The sequence below is a fragment of the Musa acuminata genome, chromosome BXJ1-7 (assembly GCF_036884655.1).
Source record: "Musa acuminata AAA Group cultivar baxijiao chromosome BXJ1-7, Cavendish_Baxijiao_AAA, whole genome shotgun sequence".
Taxonomy (NCBI): Eukaryota; Viridiplantae; Streptophyta; class Magnoliopsida; order Zingiberales; family Musaceae; genus Musa; species Musa acuminata.
The window spans coordinates 8,162,699-8,178,802 of NC_088333.1; the positions used below are offsets into that span (position 1 = coordinate 8,162,699).

Here is a 16,104-nt window from a genome sequence, read left to right on the forward strand (position 1 = left end):
AGAGAAAACAAAAAAAAAAGGCATTTTGATTAAATTATTTAGGATTTGTGAATATCCACAGCTAACTGATACTTTATTACGCCCAAATTAACTGTCCCCGAGGCAAAACACAAAGTCGCATCTCAGGCGGCAGCCTTTTTATTTGGGTCCTTCTCGTTCTACCCGTCCAACAGCTGCGTCGGTGGCTCCTCTTTTTTGCATCCTCCACATCTTTGGAACTGAGAAAACTGGGTTGGTTCGTGGAAGACAGCAATCGCGCCCACATCCTGTCTGTTTCTGTTACCACCACCTTGTTCTGCACCCCCGTTATCCACTGCAGGCAGCACAGCAACGGATTAAGTGGGAGGAAGGCGTGCGTGCGTACGTACATTTGTCTAATCACGTGAGACCAGCAGCATACTGCACTGATTAAAATGTACTAACGTGAAAGCATGTCTTCCATTGACAGGCCCCACGGTGAAGCCGGTGTATCCTGCCATGGCACCATGTATGGCGCTGTGTGCTAGCAAAGTGCAGTAGATATTGTCGGATGCATTTCTTGGAATTGCACGGATCATGTACGTAGGATCTGCGACAAAGCATGATAAATTATACAACCAGCAGAACCCGAACCCACCCAGGGAAGGGAAAGACTTCGACAAGTCTGCAACAGACCTATGTATTTAAAATTTATGTGCATTTTCTTGTTTCTTTTAAAGTGGTCCTGCAGTAGTAGTAGTAGAAGTACTTGGAAAAGATGGAGTGAGTAGAGCTGTCTGTATCAATTACATGCCATATATCAACTGTTTAGTGCTGCTATAAATGATATATCAAGTCAGAATAAGAAAAAGACTCACCTTTATCTTCTGTGACAGCCACAGGCCAACATCGAGGAGTAGCTTATTACCGGAAGCATCTTGATGGTCGACGGATCGCATGCTTTCGACAGTCAGATCTTGGCCTGCGCCCTCAGCAACAACAATGACCATGTGACCGTTCTCTTTGAGCCGCTTCTCGATGAACTCCAGCAGCTCACCCTTCCCCTCCAAACGGAAAGGCGACTCTGAGATTAAGCAACAGTCCTGAGCAAACATGATAGATCAATTAACGCAACTTTTTTTGTTTTTTGGAGGAATGAAATGCCAATCCCAAGGAAACCCAAATTCTGCATAGTTTAAGCACAAGATTGGAATGATCAGAGGATCTGTAACAACACAAATAACACGCATTAAACGTACCACATCTCTGCTTGCAAGAGTGGCATACGTTGCAATGAACCCTGCATTATTAAATTGTTTGGATGATCGTCAGTAAAGTAAACAACGATGTAGTGAAATGCAGGTGATCATTATTCCCATGATCTCGTCGTAATCATATAATGTTCCAGATCAGTGATCAAGTCAATAGTATAGAGACACCATCAACTCACCAAAAGATAGACACTTCCTACAGTAAAGACTAAATGCATTGTTGCAATTGGAAGTTTGATGCAGATTTTGTTGGTATTAAGAACTGTGAGATGTTGGATATGGTTGTTCTGAAAAAAGTGAAATCTTCCAACTGATACATAAGCCAATTTTGTGCTCATCCTAGATGTTTACAAGCTAAGATATTACCATGCTAAAGAAATTACAGATTTCACATCAAAGTGGATATTTTGATGATTAGTATCTATAAAAGCTGCAGTCATGCTATGGTAGCATATATTTTATTCAAACATGCAACACATACTGTCAAGAGAGCTAAAGACATAATGGTAAACCAGGAGGTTACACGACCTAAAGACAACTGCACACTGAATACTAAAGTGTATATTTGGAGCACAATCAGATAAGTTTTATTACTTCTGGAACTCATTCATGTATCAGTTTGGTCTCTAACATGCATCACATTAACATTTTGAGGCAAAAGTATGTGATCGGAGTACCTACTGCTGATAATGCCTTCAGATTAAAGACCAACAGATTGGTTTGATCATGTCATTAAAAGATACATTATTCATAATGGCCAAATGGTGGAACCCTTTTAGATGCCTGAGATCAACATTTTTTCTTTTAGTAGTAGTCATATATTAGTTTAAATATGATCTATGATTGCATGCAGAAGTCACACAAGGATAGTTAAGAACTACAACTAACCGCTGTAGCGACCCATAAGCTTCACGACACCTATACCATTCTCAATGCTTTCAGCTTCCACATGTGCAGCACTTATTGCCCGTTGTGCCTCTTCCACAGCAGTGTCAAAACCAAAGGACTGATCAATTACCTGATCCAATAAGTGGTTGGTGAAAAAAATGGTTTAGGAGTAGTAATAAATATTAACAAACAACAACAAAAGGAAAGACATAAAATAAGATGTGAAGGATTCAGGGAATCAGAAAGCACCACAATGTCATTATCAATCATCTTAGGGATACCGGCAACTGCAACTTTGAGGCCACGCCTTTGTATTTCCTATAAAAATAGAATCTAATTACTTATATAAGCTCAAAAAACAAGGGCAAGGTTTTAAAAACCGGTTGATAGCGATACGTGACGATCCATATTTACTAGTATAAACCAATAACCGACACATGATCTAGTGACAACAAGTAATTAATTCTTATTTCTTCTTCAACTAAAACTGGATAATGTGTATCAGTAATTTATATTGGACAGAAATTCTAAACCACAAACTTTCTAGATCTATAACTAATCTATCCACATAATTACCTCAAATATGACCGATGCCCCCTTTTGAGTTCCATCACCCCCAAATATGTAGACCTAGCAAAATAAATAAGATGAATAGTTCTTTGTTAATATTGCAAAAGAAGCAAGACTTCTGAACATGGCTTATGAGGTATTTCATATCTTGCTGACCTGATTGATACCACGGTCCTCAATACTGTTGACTATCTTCAAAGTGTCATGACCACCTCTTGATGTGCAAAGGATCGTACCTCCCCTTTTGTGAATGTCATTGACACTCTTTTGTGTCAAATTAGTGGTGTTAGAGGAATAGAAGCCTCTATAGCCACCTAAACAGAATGACCGAAACATCAATTAGATGATACCTATGCAATGAGTTATGAGTAATGAGAGAATGCTTGAAACAAATAGAAAGCGATATTTAGCCTAAAGTATCATCAAGCGATGAACCACTTTATTCCAGTCACCTAGGAAACTCATCCAAAATCCAGTCATACTAATGTGCAGGCAAATTTCAAGAATTAATAACTTAAAACAGTGTAAGGTTTCAAGTTCATGATGAAGATATAAGCTAGTTTAATAGGTAAAGAACTTGACTATTAATAGCAAGGTGTCAAGATCAAATTCCTTTAAAAGAAAAAGGGTCAATAGATGATTTATGCCTTATTAAAAGGAAAAGAGATCCATGAGTTATATAAGCTATTGAGGGAGCAGAATTCACATTGCAAAACTGACCTCTATACCAAGGACTTTGTGAACACCATACATGTCATAATTCACATTGCAGAACTGACCTCTATACCAAGGACTTTGCGAACAACATACATGCCATATAAGCCGCAAACTATTTCTCCGATCGCTGTGTTAAGCCCAGGGCACAAGCCTCCACATGTTACAATGCAAGCATGCACCTCATCTGACTCCAAGTACACCTGACAAAAATATTCAAGAACACCCAAGTGATCAATTAAGATGATCTCTCTAATTTGACAGTTGCTACAACAGAAGATGGTGCAGAGGAACTACTCTTTGGTGTGGCCCTGCACGTCGGAAAAGCATCCCTCTTGGGCTACTCTTATGAACAACAATCTGTACCAAGCAAAAGAAAAAGGAACTTTACGCAGATAAATTCCAAGAACCAAATGATCTTTTAGCAACAGAGTTTTAGTGTCACATGTGCAATTTCAATTTCTGGAAGCGAAAGACTCACCTTCTGTGCCACGGTATCATTCACATCCACAAAATACTGCCTGCAATTACCAAAAAGATGAGTTTGGTGAATCAAGAATGTCCAGAACAGAGAGACCGAGGGAGGGGTAAAGATTACTTGACAACCGAGTAGGCTGGATTATCTTGCAGCGGATTTGGATAGGTCTGCCAGAAACAAATAGATCTTACTTCTGAAGCCAGTAAAAGAACGAAAACATTCATGATTTCTTGAAAAAAAAGAATGTTCCTCATCTCAAACGCACATCAAATACTGAAAAAAGAAGACCTAAAAGCAATTTCCAATTGACATCTTCCACTTCAAACACCAATCGAACCATTCAAGAACCCGCCAAGAAACAAAGCGTTAGAATCCAACAGATCAAGAAAGGACCCTCCGTTTCACCAGATTCGCTCCCACCCCAAACCCCAAAAGAAAGAAGAAAGGATCAAGAAAACCACGCGAGAGGGAACTCACGGGCAGATCGGGCAAGTAGTCGATGAGGTGGGGGACGTCCTCGAGAACGTAGCCCCCTTCCCCACGGACGATCTTGGGCGTTGTCTTCCCCTCCGACCCCATCCGTCACCGTCCCCGCCCCTGTTCCCTGGGAAGGACCTTGACCGACGAAAACGAGCAGAAGGAAGCAATGAGAGGCCGAGTCCGGGAGGCCGCCGCCGCTCGATTCTACCGAGATCTTCTTCGCTATGGGAGCATCAGGCAACGATCCCATCGAAATAACAGAAAAACAGGAAATGCGATCAAACGAGGAGGAAGAAGAACCGGGAAAGCGATCGAGGACAGGAGAAAGGCTCGAACTCGGCGAAGGGTTTACGGAGGCACGGCATATATAGGAGGAGGAGGAGGAAGGGGAGATCGATTACCTTTCTTGCTTGCTTTCTCCCTCTCCCCTTCGTTTCTTGATCTCTTTGGGTTCGTCGTGCCGTTGGCGACGAGAAGGGGGAAATGAGACCGGCAATAACTACCACCATGGAGTGAGTCGTTCTTAACTGTCGAAACTAACCTTGCCGTTTTCTTTTAATTACGTGTAATGCCACTCTCAGGTTGTGTCTTAAGTAAATAGTATCACTACGTTTTTTTTTCCTTTTTACAAATATGCATATATTTGTATTAGTGCTTCTTCTATGATAGTTTCATTGTTCATCCTAAAAAGATAAGATATAAAAGTGTCAATGTAGCAAAATGTTCTAAATTTTATCTAAAAACTTCAACTATGATTTTTTTTTCTGGTATCCAATATTATATATTTTTTTAAATTTGATTTTTTTTTAAAAGATATTGTTATTGGATGCTAATTTTTGAAAATATGTTTTTTGTGTTAGAATCTTATTGATGTAGAAAACTAAAGAAAGAATAGAGGATTCAATGAATCATACAAGAGGATAGGAAAGGAAATAATCAGATTCCTGCCTCTGGAAATCCTAAATAATTATATCGTGAAAGCAACAGTAAAGGCACAGAAATTAACGAATCTAATTACGATAGCAAAGGAAAGAAAATTATCAGATCCTAAAAATTCCTTATAAGTTCATGATAGCAACTCCTGGGTTAAGAAATCATGTCAAAGTCTTCTTATCTTCAAAGTATATGTTCTCTTTGGAGAGAGAGAGAGAGAGAGAGAGAGAGAGCAGAGAAGAGAAGGAAAGAAACTAAGATAAAGTACATTAGCACTGGGTGAGAAAGTACATTAGCACAAACTAAGATAAAGCTGCACCACCAAGTTTTATAATTCAAGATCATCCCTGGTGTTTGACAACAAAAGCTCAGAACAGGAATCACGATTTATTTACAAATTATTAATGTTCGAATAGGAAGAAATAGGCTAATTACAAAACAGGATAATCAAACCTGAAAGGGCAAAAATCCAGCCAGGGCAATGGAATAATGAAATGATGTTTCCATTGAACTTACAGATATGCGGGTCAAAAACGAATTGGAGCATGCCTCTCAGAATTGTTACCTCGGAAGCTCCCTCGCCCATTTAAGATATTACATGGCCAATTTGGTTGAAAGTCTGTGCCTCAAACAAAGATCTGTTAAACCATGTTTCTGTAGCTTTTACTTAGCTTACGGAGAAGAACATCCATGAATACTGATAGCAACTGTGTGAATGACCTTGTGTTTTTCCTGTTCATATGCATGCTGCAAGACCAGCAGATTATTATATTCTCAACTGATCCAGCCAGTAGTAACAAGAATTGAGAGGTAAAAAGACTTGGAAATTGATAGCCATAGTTCCTGCTGAAGTGCCCATTTTCTTTATGAATTAGATGGATGTGCTGGAACAAAATAGGTTGGTGCAGTCTTAACTTGCAACCAGAGCATGCAATTTAATTTTGATCATTGAAGTTGTCTACATATACAAAAAGCATATGGTGTTCATATATCAGAAGTTCTATGCATGCATATAATCTTTTTTTGATTAGTGGCAATGTCTTCAACAAAAGTCAATGGTGAGAAAAATTCCATGCAGCCAAGCTCAAATAGTTGGGATCTTATGACTTCTTGTGTTATCTCGAGAATTTGATAGCCGGAAGGAACCGATAGAAATGGTTAAATAATATACCGGTTATCTCAGTATCAATGTAAATTGGGCATCTAACAATCAAATATGAAATGCTAAACAGGGTCACCTTTATCCATATGTTTGAAAAAGGAACTCTACCATGAATGGCCCCAAATCGATCATTATGGAAAGAAGAAAGACCCTTTATAGTTTAACTGAAAACCAACCAAACAACCAAACTACAATTAGAGCATTTTACAGATAAGGACAGAGTTATCAGTTAACTAAGCTGTACAACTAATTACATATATAAGTCCATATTATGTAGTTGTTAATTTAAAAACCATGATTTCATAAATAATGGATTGGACAGCCTATCTGATTGGTTGAAAATTTCACATATAAACCTAAATAATAACTGTAGAGACCGGAACAAGCTTAAGATGTCAATCGTTACAAGAATATTATATTTTGCAAAAAGCATAATCATGATTGAACTTTTTATAAATTTCAAATATAATAAACATAACTTTTACCTAGAGGTACCGAGCATGCAGAGTCCTTGAATGTCAATCTTCCATGCTTTACTCCCTAGATTTGTCATTGTACAAAAACCATGACAAGAACCATTTCTTTTGTGAAATAAGCCGTAACTCAAGGGTTTTCTTTGACTAGTACTCAGCATGACAAAAGAAGGCCGACATGACTATCAAACATCTTTTAGGTGTGATCCTCCACCGGCACTATATCAAAATCGAAATCCCACACACGACTGTGTGACTTATCCAACATAATGAAACTCAAAACTGTTGCCAGGTGCATCCATCTTGATACTGGTACTTGAAACATTAATATAACAAATTGTTTGACTAGCAAACAAATGCCTAATTTGGTGCAAACAATCCATAACATATTGCTTACTTGTCACCTGCCTTCATTACCTTAACGGGCTAACAACCCATCCTGTAATACGACTCTGTTTGCGAACTCTTACTGCTTTTTGGGATCCACTCTCTAATCGTGCAAGTATTGTATAAGTTATTGAATCTGGCGTCAGCCCACGTTGCTTCATAGTAGCATACAGCTTAAATGCTTCAGCTGTGTTCCCACACCTCTCCAGACAATCAAGCAAAATGTTGTATGTTACAATGTTAGGAAAGCAACCTTGAGCAAGCATCTCATCAAACAACCTACAAGCCATCTCAACTTTATTGGATTTCCCAAAACATTCAATGAGAGTACTATAAGTAACAACATCAGGGTTCAATCCTTTTTCCTGCATCTCCATGAAACGCATGTGAGCTTCATCTAGGTCTCCATTTTTCCCAAGGCAATTTATTAAAGAATTGTAGGTGACTACATCAGGTTTACAATCAGTACTCTCCATTTCTTCAAAAATTTCAAAAGCCTTATCAATCAGACCAACTTTGCCGAAGCTTGAGATGAGAATATTATAAGTAAATATGTCAGGAAAATGGCCTTCTGCCTTCATCTGCTCATAAAGGGTGTAAATATAGGGTACTTGCTTAAGCTTACCAAGAGCTGAAAAAACCATGTTATACATGACAGTATCAGTGGTTATCCCTTTTTCATGTATTTTATTCAGTAATTCCATAGCTTCTGATGTCTTCCCTGCACTACAAAGAGTTTCAAGCATGGACAAATAAGCATCCCTGTCCCCTTTGTCATGGAAACTCCACATACTACAAAACATGCGATGGGCCTCACTTACATGGCCTAACTTACTCAGTGTCTTCACCAAGTAAGCATAAATTGACTTATTCATGAACTTGTTAGATACTTCCACAACCTGATCTAGCCTATCAAGTTGTCCTTCTGCTGCTAAACCATCTATCAAGACACTAAATGTGAATTCATTGGGTTGGCAATCATTCTCAACCATTTTGGAAAAAATAAAGATAGCTTTATCCACCATTCGATTCTTAGCAAGTGCTTGAATCATAGTATTATAAGAAATTAAGTTAAGAGCACATCCTTTTCTTATCATCTCTTCAAAAAAAGAGAGGAATTCATCTGTTTTCCCTATCTTTCCAGACATTCTGATTAAAATTGTGTAAGTATATGCATCTGGTTCACAGTGCCTACGTTTCATATCTGCAAAAACCTTGTAAGCCTGTTCAACCTGTTAAAGTGACTCAAATCAGACAAAACAGAAGCGAAAGGAGGCAACCGAAAGATATCTCTGAATAAAAAGAAGCCAATTGTTGAGATGGATAGACAAACACATATAACAGTGAAGGTTCTCATAAACAAAAAAATAATTAACAAGTTTTTTAAAGAAATCTGTGGAAAAGGAAAAGACAGAAAAGCAGTCAAATACACAATCAACCTTAAAGCACTATAATATAAATAGTACATTTATGAAAATGAATGTATATTTTAGCATCTACATCCTCATGTTCCTTTTTTGAGGTTTAGAATCAATCCCAACTATACTCTGACAACCAATATAAATCACTAGCCAACAACACATACTAGATGTAAACGGTATATGTCATTAGAGTTATCTTGTGATTGCAATGTGATGCCGAACATTAAGAATATAGTAGTCGCACCTTTTCAGCTTTGGCTAGCGCATCCACTAGCATATTATAGGCAAAGATATCCAATTTATATCCTTTCCTCTTCATCTCCTCAAAAGCCCTAAACGCCCGGTCCACAACCCGGTATCTCAAGTACGCCTGCATCAAGCACTTGTAGGTGTACCCGTTAAACTTCAATCCCCACTTCTTAACGAGTTCCAAGCACCGGTCCAGCTCTCCACCCCCGAGTATCCCGATCAAGATGTTGATGGTGGATATGCTTCCGTTCACTCCATCACGCTCCATCTCGTCCACGATCCAGCGGACAGTGTCTCCATCAACAGCGCCCGACCTGGCGAGGATGGAGAGGATCCGGTTGTAGGTGAAACAATCATGGTGGAACCCGGGGAGTGAGGCGGCGAAGCGGAAGAACTCGAGGGCGCGATCGGGGTTCCGGATGCACTTGAGAATCTCGCTGACCTCGGCGGGGGTGAGGGTGAGGGTTAGGGTTTGGAGGTAGTCGGCAAGGTCGAGGAGGGGGGCGGCGGCGGGGGAAGTGGAGCGGAGGATGCGGGCGGCGCGGCAGATGAGGTCGCGGCGTGGGAGGGCGTGGCCTCGAGCGTCGCGGGGGAGGTCCGGTGGGTCGACCTCGACGGCGAGGGCGCGGCCAGACGAGTCGACTCGGACGACCCGGCCGCTGTACGTCGTGGCGAAGGCGCGGGCCGGGGTGAGTAAGGGAAGACGCTTCATCGGTTTGTATCACCTCTTTAGTTGGGCGACGTTATATGTCCCGCAAGAGTGAGGTCGATTATAGATCAACGGTCCAGATGTTATGTTATGACGTTTATAACGGTATTAGATCGATTTGGATGTTATGATGGGACTATATATAATGGGTTTGGTCTTCTCTTTGTAGTGCACTGTGCCCTAAAACCCTCAGCTCATCCTCCGATTCTGTCGGCCTCTGTGAGGGAAGGGAGAGAAAAAGAGCAATTAATGGCGAAGAATAAGACGCTGATCGCCGTGGGGTTTGAGGGGTCGGCGAACAAGATCGGCGTGGGGGTCGTCGCCCTCGATGGCGCCATCCTCTCCAACCCTCGCCACACCTACATCACGCCGCCTGGCCACGGGTTTCTTCCCCGGGAGACCGCCCACCACCACCTCCGCCACGTCCTCCCCCTCCTCCGCTCCGCCCTCGACGACGCCGGCATCACCCCCGCCGACGTCGACTGCCTCTGCTACACCAAGGGGCCCGGCATGGGCGCCCCCCTTCAGGTCTCCGCGGTGGCCGTCCGCGCCCTCTCCCAGCTCTGGGGGAAGCCCATCGTCGCCGTCAACCACTGCGTTGCCCACATCGAGATGGGCCGGATCGTCACCGGGGCTGAGGACCCTGTCGTGCTTTACGTCAGTGGAGGGAACACTCAAGTCATAGCGTACAGCGAGGGAAGGTACCGAATTTTCGGGGAGACTATTGACATCGCTGTTGGTAATTGCCTGGATCGTTTTGCTAGGGTTCTTACCCTGTCCAATGATCCCAGTCCCGGATATAACATCGAGCAGGTTCAATTTTTTTCACTTGGTTTTCTTCTAAAAAAGACCTTTTTCTATGATTAGAATCTTTAAAAGATACTCAATTTTCTGAAGTATTTTCTCATTTCTTATAATACAACCGGTTCTTTTTTACTTGCTTTAGGTAATTATGGATTAGATGTTTCTGATTAGATAAGTTTGAGTTCTAATTTTGCATAACATATTTTCCTTTTTGTTCGCTGTATATATAGTTTTGAAATACTGACTCTGTGTGAAAAGTAGAGGTTCGATAGTAGTTACATAAGATAAATTTAGAAGATGGAATATCTTTCTGATAACTAATAACACAGCCACTTCGACTAAGCATGCAGAGAACCATCCCTTTTTTAGCCTTTTTGCCCAAACTGTCATACAGTGTATATGCCATGATTTTTAGATGAACTGCATGCTAACCTATTTATCTCTGGCAACCATGTACATGACATGTAGATGCAAATTGTTTATATATCATGTCCAGGATAGAGTTTGCACAAGCTTTGTCAAAGTTGGATACACTTTGTGACACATCATGGAGTGAAAGGATGAGCAGTAGTAAGATGAATATCTAATTTAACAACCTTAAAACTGTTATAATATCCTCTGTAAAACAATAAAAATTGGCAAATTATTTAGAAAAAAATTGAGATTATGAATTTGTTGTCACAGATGTTCCCCATTTTCTTAAAAGATAAGATTTTGTTCTTTAACTTAAATTTCTTGTAAGTTTTCTTGGCAATGGAAATGTGATATAGAGTGATTATATATCATTTCAAAAACTGGTGGAGATACCAACTTTATTGTCCGAGTCATTTCTGGTTTGTGATTTTGCACCCTAGTCTCATTGGCCGAGGCCAACATATAGTAATCCAGTGCAGTTTATGGGCCTAGTAAATGCAAGATATCATTACATGAGCCAGTGTTCTCATGTGGGAAGAAGACTGATTGATCATCATCTAATCTCTCATCTCTTTTGATTTATATGAGAAAGCAACTGTTGAACTAGATGGTTCCGAAGGTTAAAACCATCTGGTTCCTCTGGTGCTTGAAAAATAGAACATACAGCTTGTGGATCAGACTTGTTGACTTGGTGGTTTTAAAATGTTGGGTCCAATAGTGTTTGGCGATACAGTGGTTTCACTGTACCTTGAGGTTGCTATAATGTGTGGGCTACCTGCATATGTAGTAACTTATCAACATCTTTGTATATTTTCTTTCTAGACCTGATGATTCACATTCTCTTCCCTACTTGACATGTTTTTACTCAGGAAATACCATCTAGGTTAGCAGTATGAACGGCATCTGAAACGAGTTCCAATTTTCCATTCCAAACCATGTTTTTGGCATTATTATGAGATGAAATTCCACCTTACTAAGATATGGATCATGTAGTATGGTGTACTTCGATACCATGGTGCCTAATACTTATTTTGTCATATTATTTCTGATGTTTAACTTCTTTATCGGAAACACGTGTTCTTTAACTCATTTGATTCTCGTGATTCTTGAATTCAGCTTGCAAAGAAAGGAGAGAAGTTCATAGATCTTCCCTATGTTGTCAAGGGTATGGATGTTTCATTTAGTGGCATATTAAGCTATATTGAAGCGACTGCAGTTGAGAAGCTTAAAAACAATGAATGCACACCAGCAGATCTCTGTTACTCCTTGCAGGTATATTTCATCCTATAAATCTATATCCATTTATTGCCTCCTGGAAACAAAAATTATGGTCATGAATTTGTGGTTAAAAAAAGAAGTAATCATGGCAGAATATTTGGAACAGTAAATAATTTCAACTTAGTTTATTTTGAAGCTAAGCATAACAAATGACTGATTGCTCCCAGGAAACGCTCTTTGCTATGCTTGTGGAGATCACTGAACGTGCAATGGCACATTGTGATACGAAGGATGTCCTAATTGTTGGTGGTGTAGGATGCAATGAACGGTTGCAAGAGATGATGAGGATAATGTGCTCAGAGAGGGGAGGCAAACTGTTTGCAACTGATGATAGATACTGTGTCGACAATGGAGCAATGATAGCATACACTGGTCTCCTTGCGTTTGCACATGGCATGACCACGCCATTGGAGGAATCAACATTTACTCAGAGGTTCCGCACTGATGAAGTTCAAGCAATTTGGAGAGAGAAAAGTATCTGCGGAGAGTAGCAGAATTTAAAGAATGTTCTCCTAAGGTACCATTCACTACCAAATTGATATTTGGACTTTTTTTTTTCCAAAGCTTTAGAAGTTGCTTTTCAAAATTGAATTACTACTCATCTGTAAACTAATAATGCCTTATTTGTATCATGTTAAATACTTAGGATCATCCTTTTGCATTCTCTCCAAAAGTTTGGAACATTGTGTTGTCAAAGAACATGCACCTTTCAAGTCATTGGTGTCAAAGAATGCACACGTTGGAACTTCATTACTATATTCTGCAGGCACGACATTTAATACAGGATTTGAATAGATATCTACCAACATGAATCAGATATCTGCTTTTTGTCTCCACCATTTTGCATTCCTTCGCTTTGTGCATAATGAACTTTGCAGCATCATTAGTAGGGAAAAAACTGTCAAGAACTTTTTGGCAACATTAGTATTTGTGCAACCTCATATTGCCTGTTGTGCTTGACATCTCACTGGTTTGAACAATATATGCTCGGCTTTGATTAATAGCTTTACACTTTCTCTGTCATTGTCATGCAGGAAAAACAACATATACATACCCAGGCATTGTTGTCCAAATGTTCCATTGTTGTCATTCCCAGCCACAAACATTGTTAATTGGCTCAGTAACTTAGTGTAACATTGCTCTTTCTGCTTTCACATATTTTCTTTTAATGGTATAAGAATGATGGTGCATTTTGATGAATGTTTTCTTGTCATTTGACATATCATCTGCTTTCTGAGATATCGGGTCGAATCAATCCTACAAAGAATAACGCGGTCTGCCCGTCCGGTACTCAATCAGTTTGGTTCTGTGTGGGCGGGGCCCACTTATGCTTGATATCGTGGCCGTCCCTGATTGCATCTCGGTCAATCACCCGCACCTATTACCAATAATTACGGTGATGCCGCACCCCTGTGAATCTTCCAACAGAGCTTCGAATCCGATTCCTAAACCCCCCTTTCTCCTCCGCTTCTTCCAGCGGAGACCAACGGCGCCGGGTTCTGGAGGACGGCCGCCGCCCCGCTGCTGTGGATTCGCGAAGGAGTACGCGAGCTACATTCGCTGGCCGGACAATGAATTTACTCTCAACTATTAGGAAGCTTTATACTCGCTTCCCAGAGTCAACAAAAAAAAAGCAAATTGGGGACTTAGTTCTCCGGCTAATCCAGTTTGACTTTGATTTATGTTCAACTTTCAGATTTGGAGACTTTTACAGACAACAGATCAACACACCCATGCTATAGGTATATACACAGCCATAGTTTAGTTCTTGGAGTGGATTTTTAGTATTCTGATTTTGATTATAATGGAGGGCCAAAGTTGACTCAGAAACTTTAGTGCATACAGACAATTCTTTGATACAAAGCATTCAAGCCAAGGGCCAGCCATCAGTAATCCTCAATAACCATAGAGATCTCTTAGCTAAGATCACTGTATAGAATTAATGTTACAGATAGATCTCTCTTAGTGCTACAGGATTAAACCATGGTGGCTTAACCATGGCATGCAATGACTCATCTTCACAACTCAAAACAATGCTAGAGCCAACTAACTTAGAAAGTTCGCAATAATTTGTGCTTGCTTTTTGAGATGATTTAAGAGAACATTACATACTGTTCGCCTGTCAACTCACCATGCACCACACTGTCCGGTCCAGCGCAATCCTGGTAGAGCTCATGGTAGAGAAGGAAATGAAGTGGGGGAGGTGTATGGCATAGCCGGCATCCGACTTCCCTGAACCATGGCCCTAGAGCAAGCTACAGCCTTTGCTGCTGGTATCCTGAGGCAGCTAAGTCCACCTCCAGGAATCCCCATGCACTCAGGTGGAGGCCTCTGCATGTCCCTCCCAGGTATGCAGTTCCCAGAGAAATCAAATCCCACATTTCTGAAGAACAGCTTGTCACAGTCCTGGCTGAACCCAGAAAAGAAATTGTAAGAAACGGTGAGGTTTAGGAGACTCTTGAGGTCACAAACGAGGTCTGGGAGCTCCCCTGAGAACTGGTTGTGGGCCATGTTAAGGACCTCAATGTCAGAAAGGCATGACAAGGAGCTTGGGAGATGGCCTGTGAACGAATTGAAGCTCAAATCCAAGACTTCTACATCACTTAGAAAGCCGATCCCTTCCGGAATGCAACCTGTTAGTTCGTTGTTCAGGAACAGCACCTCCCTGATGCCAGGTCCCACGTGGCCAAAGCTGGCCGGGATGGATCCAGAGAACTTGTTGTTGGCCAGGGTGATCACAGAAGCTGGGGAGTTCCAGAGGATCATGGGGATCTGGCCTTCGAACTGGTTGTTGTTGAGGAATATGCCGTCCAAACCTCCCACAAAGAGCTCATCTGGGACTTCACCTGAGAAGCTGTTGAACCTGAGGTCAAGGTAGATGAGGTTTGGGATGCGGAGTGTGGAGGTGGGGAAGGGTCCTGAGAACTGGTTGTTACTAAGGTCCAGCTCCGTGAGGTACTGTAGCTCTCCGAAGGAGTCTGGAATTGTACCTGAGAACCGGTTGCTGTTTAGGTGAATGATGGAGAGATATGCGAGGAAAGAGAGCTCCTTCACCAATGAGCCTCTGAGGCTGGCATGGTTGAGATCTATGCCTGCGACCACAGAGGAGGAGGAGGAGGAGGTGCCCTCAGGTGGTTCGGAGCAGAAGACACCTCTGTATGAGCATACATTCGGACCAACCCAGGAGGCTAGGATTCCTGATGGATCCTCTGTGATGGCTGACTTCCAAGCTTGAAGAGCTGTGTACTCCACGCTGCTGGTGGGATTTGAGGGACTGGTTGGTGGTGCTTGTGTGCTGGCTGTGGTGGTAGTGGTGCCTCTTCCATTGATCCAGACTCCAACACCACCACCGATGCCAATACTAAATGCTGAGGTTTTTAGGGAGAAGAGTTGGAAGAAGGCAAGAAGGAGATACCACCATGTCTTTTGCATCGGACTAAAGGAAGGATTGGAGTCTCTCAGGGCTTTTGGTGGATTTGAGAGCTGCTCTCTCATGTTTGTGCCGGTTGATGGGCTCCTTGCACTCCTGCGTCTATCTCCCTTACCTGTGGTGCTTCTGTCTGACACTGAGCATCATCTTATTGCAAGTGTTAAAATTGTCAGCATCTCCAATGGTTAGTTCGAGAGAATTAAATTTTGTGGGGAAATAGCATTTATGATCTCGACTGGGATCTGGTTGGTGATACTGTGTTTGAAGTATGCAGTTCTGAGTCTTCAAATTCTGCAGAGTGGCCACAAAAAAGAGAATCAACCCACCAATTAACTCAAAGTGTAAGTTGGAAAGTGGTAGCTTCTATTTGTTCCATTTAAAACATGCTCATGTATATAATTCTTAGAGGAACAAGGTGCCTCATAACTGGATTGCACAACCAGTCTTATTCTTTCCTTACCGACAACACTTCGAGTGGAGAACTT

The 16,104-nt window shown here is 41.2% G+C and overlaps 3 protein-coding genes and 1 pseudogene across 4 annotated transcripts; 1 reads left to right on the forward strand and 3 right to left on the reverse strand.

Moving 5' to 3' along the window:
- Nucleotides 1–8: 8 nt before the first annotated feature.
- LOC135586315 (ATP-dependent 6-phosphofructokinase 3-like) lies at nucleotides 9–4,903 on the reverse strand (annotated as a pseudogene).
- A 692-nt stretch (nucleotides 4,904–5,595) lies between these two features.
- Nucleotides 5,596–9,729, reverse strand: LOC135678607 (pentatricopeptide repeat-containing protein At1g51965, mitochondrial-like). Its single transcript, XM_065191613.1, has 3 exons — nucleotides 8,980–9,729; nucleotides 6,940–8,546; nucleotides 5,596–6,039 (listed from the first exon to the last, which is right to left on the reverse strand). Exons 1-2 carry the CDS (start codon nucleotides 9,694–9,696, stop codon nucleotides 7,341–7,343), a joined length of 1,923 nt encoding a protein of 640 aa, XP_065047685.1. The 5' UTR covers nucleotides 9,697–9,729; the 3' UTR covers nucleotides 5,596–6,039; nucleotides 6,940–7,340.
- A 126-nt stretch (nucleotides 9,730–9,855) lies between these two features.
- LOC103991349 (uncharacterized) lies at nucleotides 9,856–13,389 on the forward strand. 2 transcript variants are annotated; one of them, XM_009410771.3, is made up of 4 exons: nucleotides 9,856–10,506; nucleotides 12,028–12,183; nucleotides 12,357–12,706; nucleotides 12,836–12,956. In XM_009410771.3, the coding sequence occupies exons 1-3, from the start codon at nucleotides 9,943–9,945 to the stop codon at nucleotides 12,678–12,680; spliced, it is 1,044 nt and encodes a 347-aa protein (XP_009409046.2). In that variant the 5' UTR covers nucleotides 9,856–9,942; the 3' UTR covers nucleotides 12,681–12,706; nucleotides 12,836–12,956. The 2 variants fall into 2 exon arrangements, with proteins under 2 accessions (XP_009409046.2, XP_009409043.2); XM_009410768.3 differs by lacking the exon at nucleotides 12,836–12,956 and adding an exon at nucleotides 13,224–13,389 and having other exon boundaries at nucleotides 9,857–10,506.
- A 692-nt stretch (nucleotides 13,390–14,081) lies between these two features.
- LOC135678608 (leucine-rich repeat extensin-like protein 4) lies at nucleotides 14,082–16,085 on the reverse strand. Its single transcript, XM_065191614.1, has one exon. It carries the CDS (start codon nucleotides 15,682–15,684, stop codon nucleotides 14,362–14,364), a length of 1,323 nt encoding a protein of 440 aa, XP_065047686.1. The 5' UTR covers nucleotides 15,685–16,085; the 3' UTR covers nucleotides 14,082–14,361.
- Between the last annotated feature and the right edge of the window lie 19 nt (nucleotides 16,086–16,104).

Excerpts from the sequence above, each read along its gene's own strand:
- LOC135678607 (XM_065191613.1), bottom strand. The coding sequence starts at position 9,696 with ATGAAGCGTCTTCCCTTACTCACCCCGGCCCGCGCCTTCGCCACGACG. Across the intron at positions 8,547-8,979 it reads CGCTAGCCAAAGCTGAAAAG|GTTGAACAGGCTTACAAGGT; the intron begins GTGCGACTACTA and ends TCACTTTAACAG.
- LOC103991349 (XM_009410771.3), top strand. The coding sequence starts at position 9,943 with ATGGCGAAGAATAAGACGCTGATCGCCGTGGGGTTTGAGGGGTCGGCG. Across the intron at positions 10,507-12,027 it reads CCGGATATAACATCGAGCAG|CTTGCAAAGAAAGGAGAGAA; the intron begins GTTCAATTTTTT and ends TCTTGAATTCAG. Across the intron at positions 12,184-12,356 it reads ATCTCTGTTACTCCTTGCAG|GAAACGCTCTTTGCTATGCT; the intron begins GTATATTTCATC and ends GATTGCTCCCAG.
- LOC135678608 (XM_065191614.1), bottom strand. The coding sequence starts at position 15,684 with ATGAGAGAGCAGCTCTCAAATCCACCAAAAGCCCTGAGAGACTCCAAT.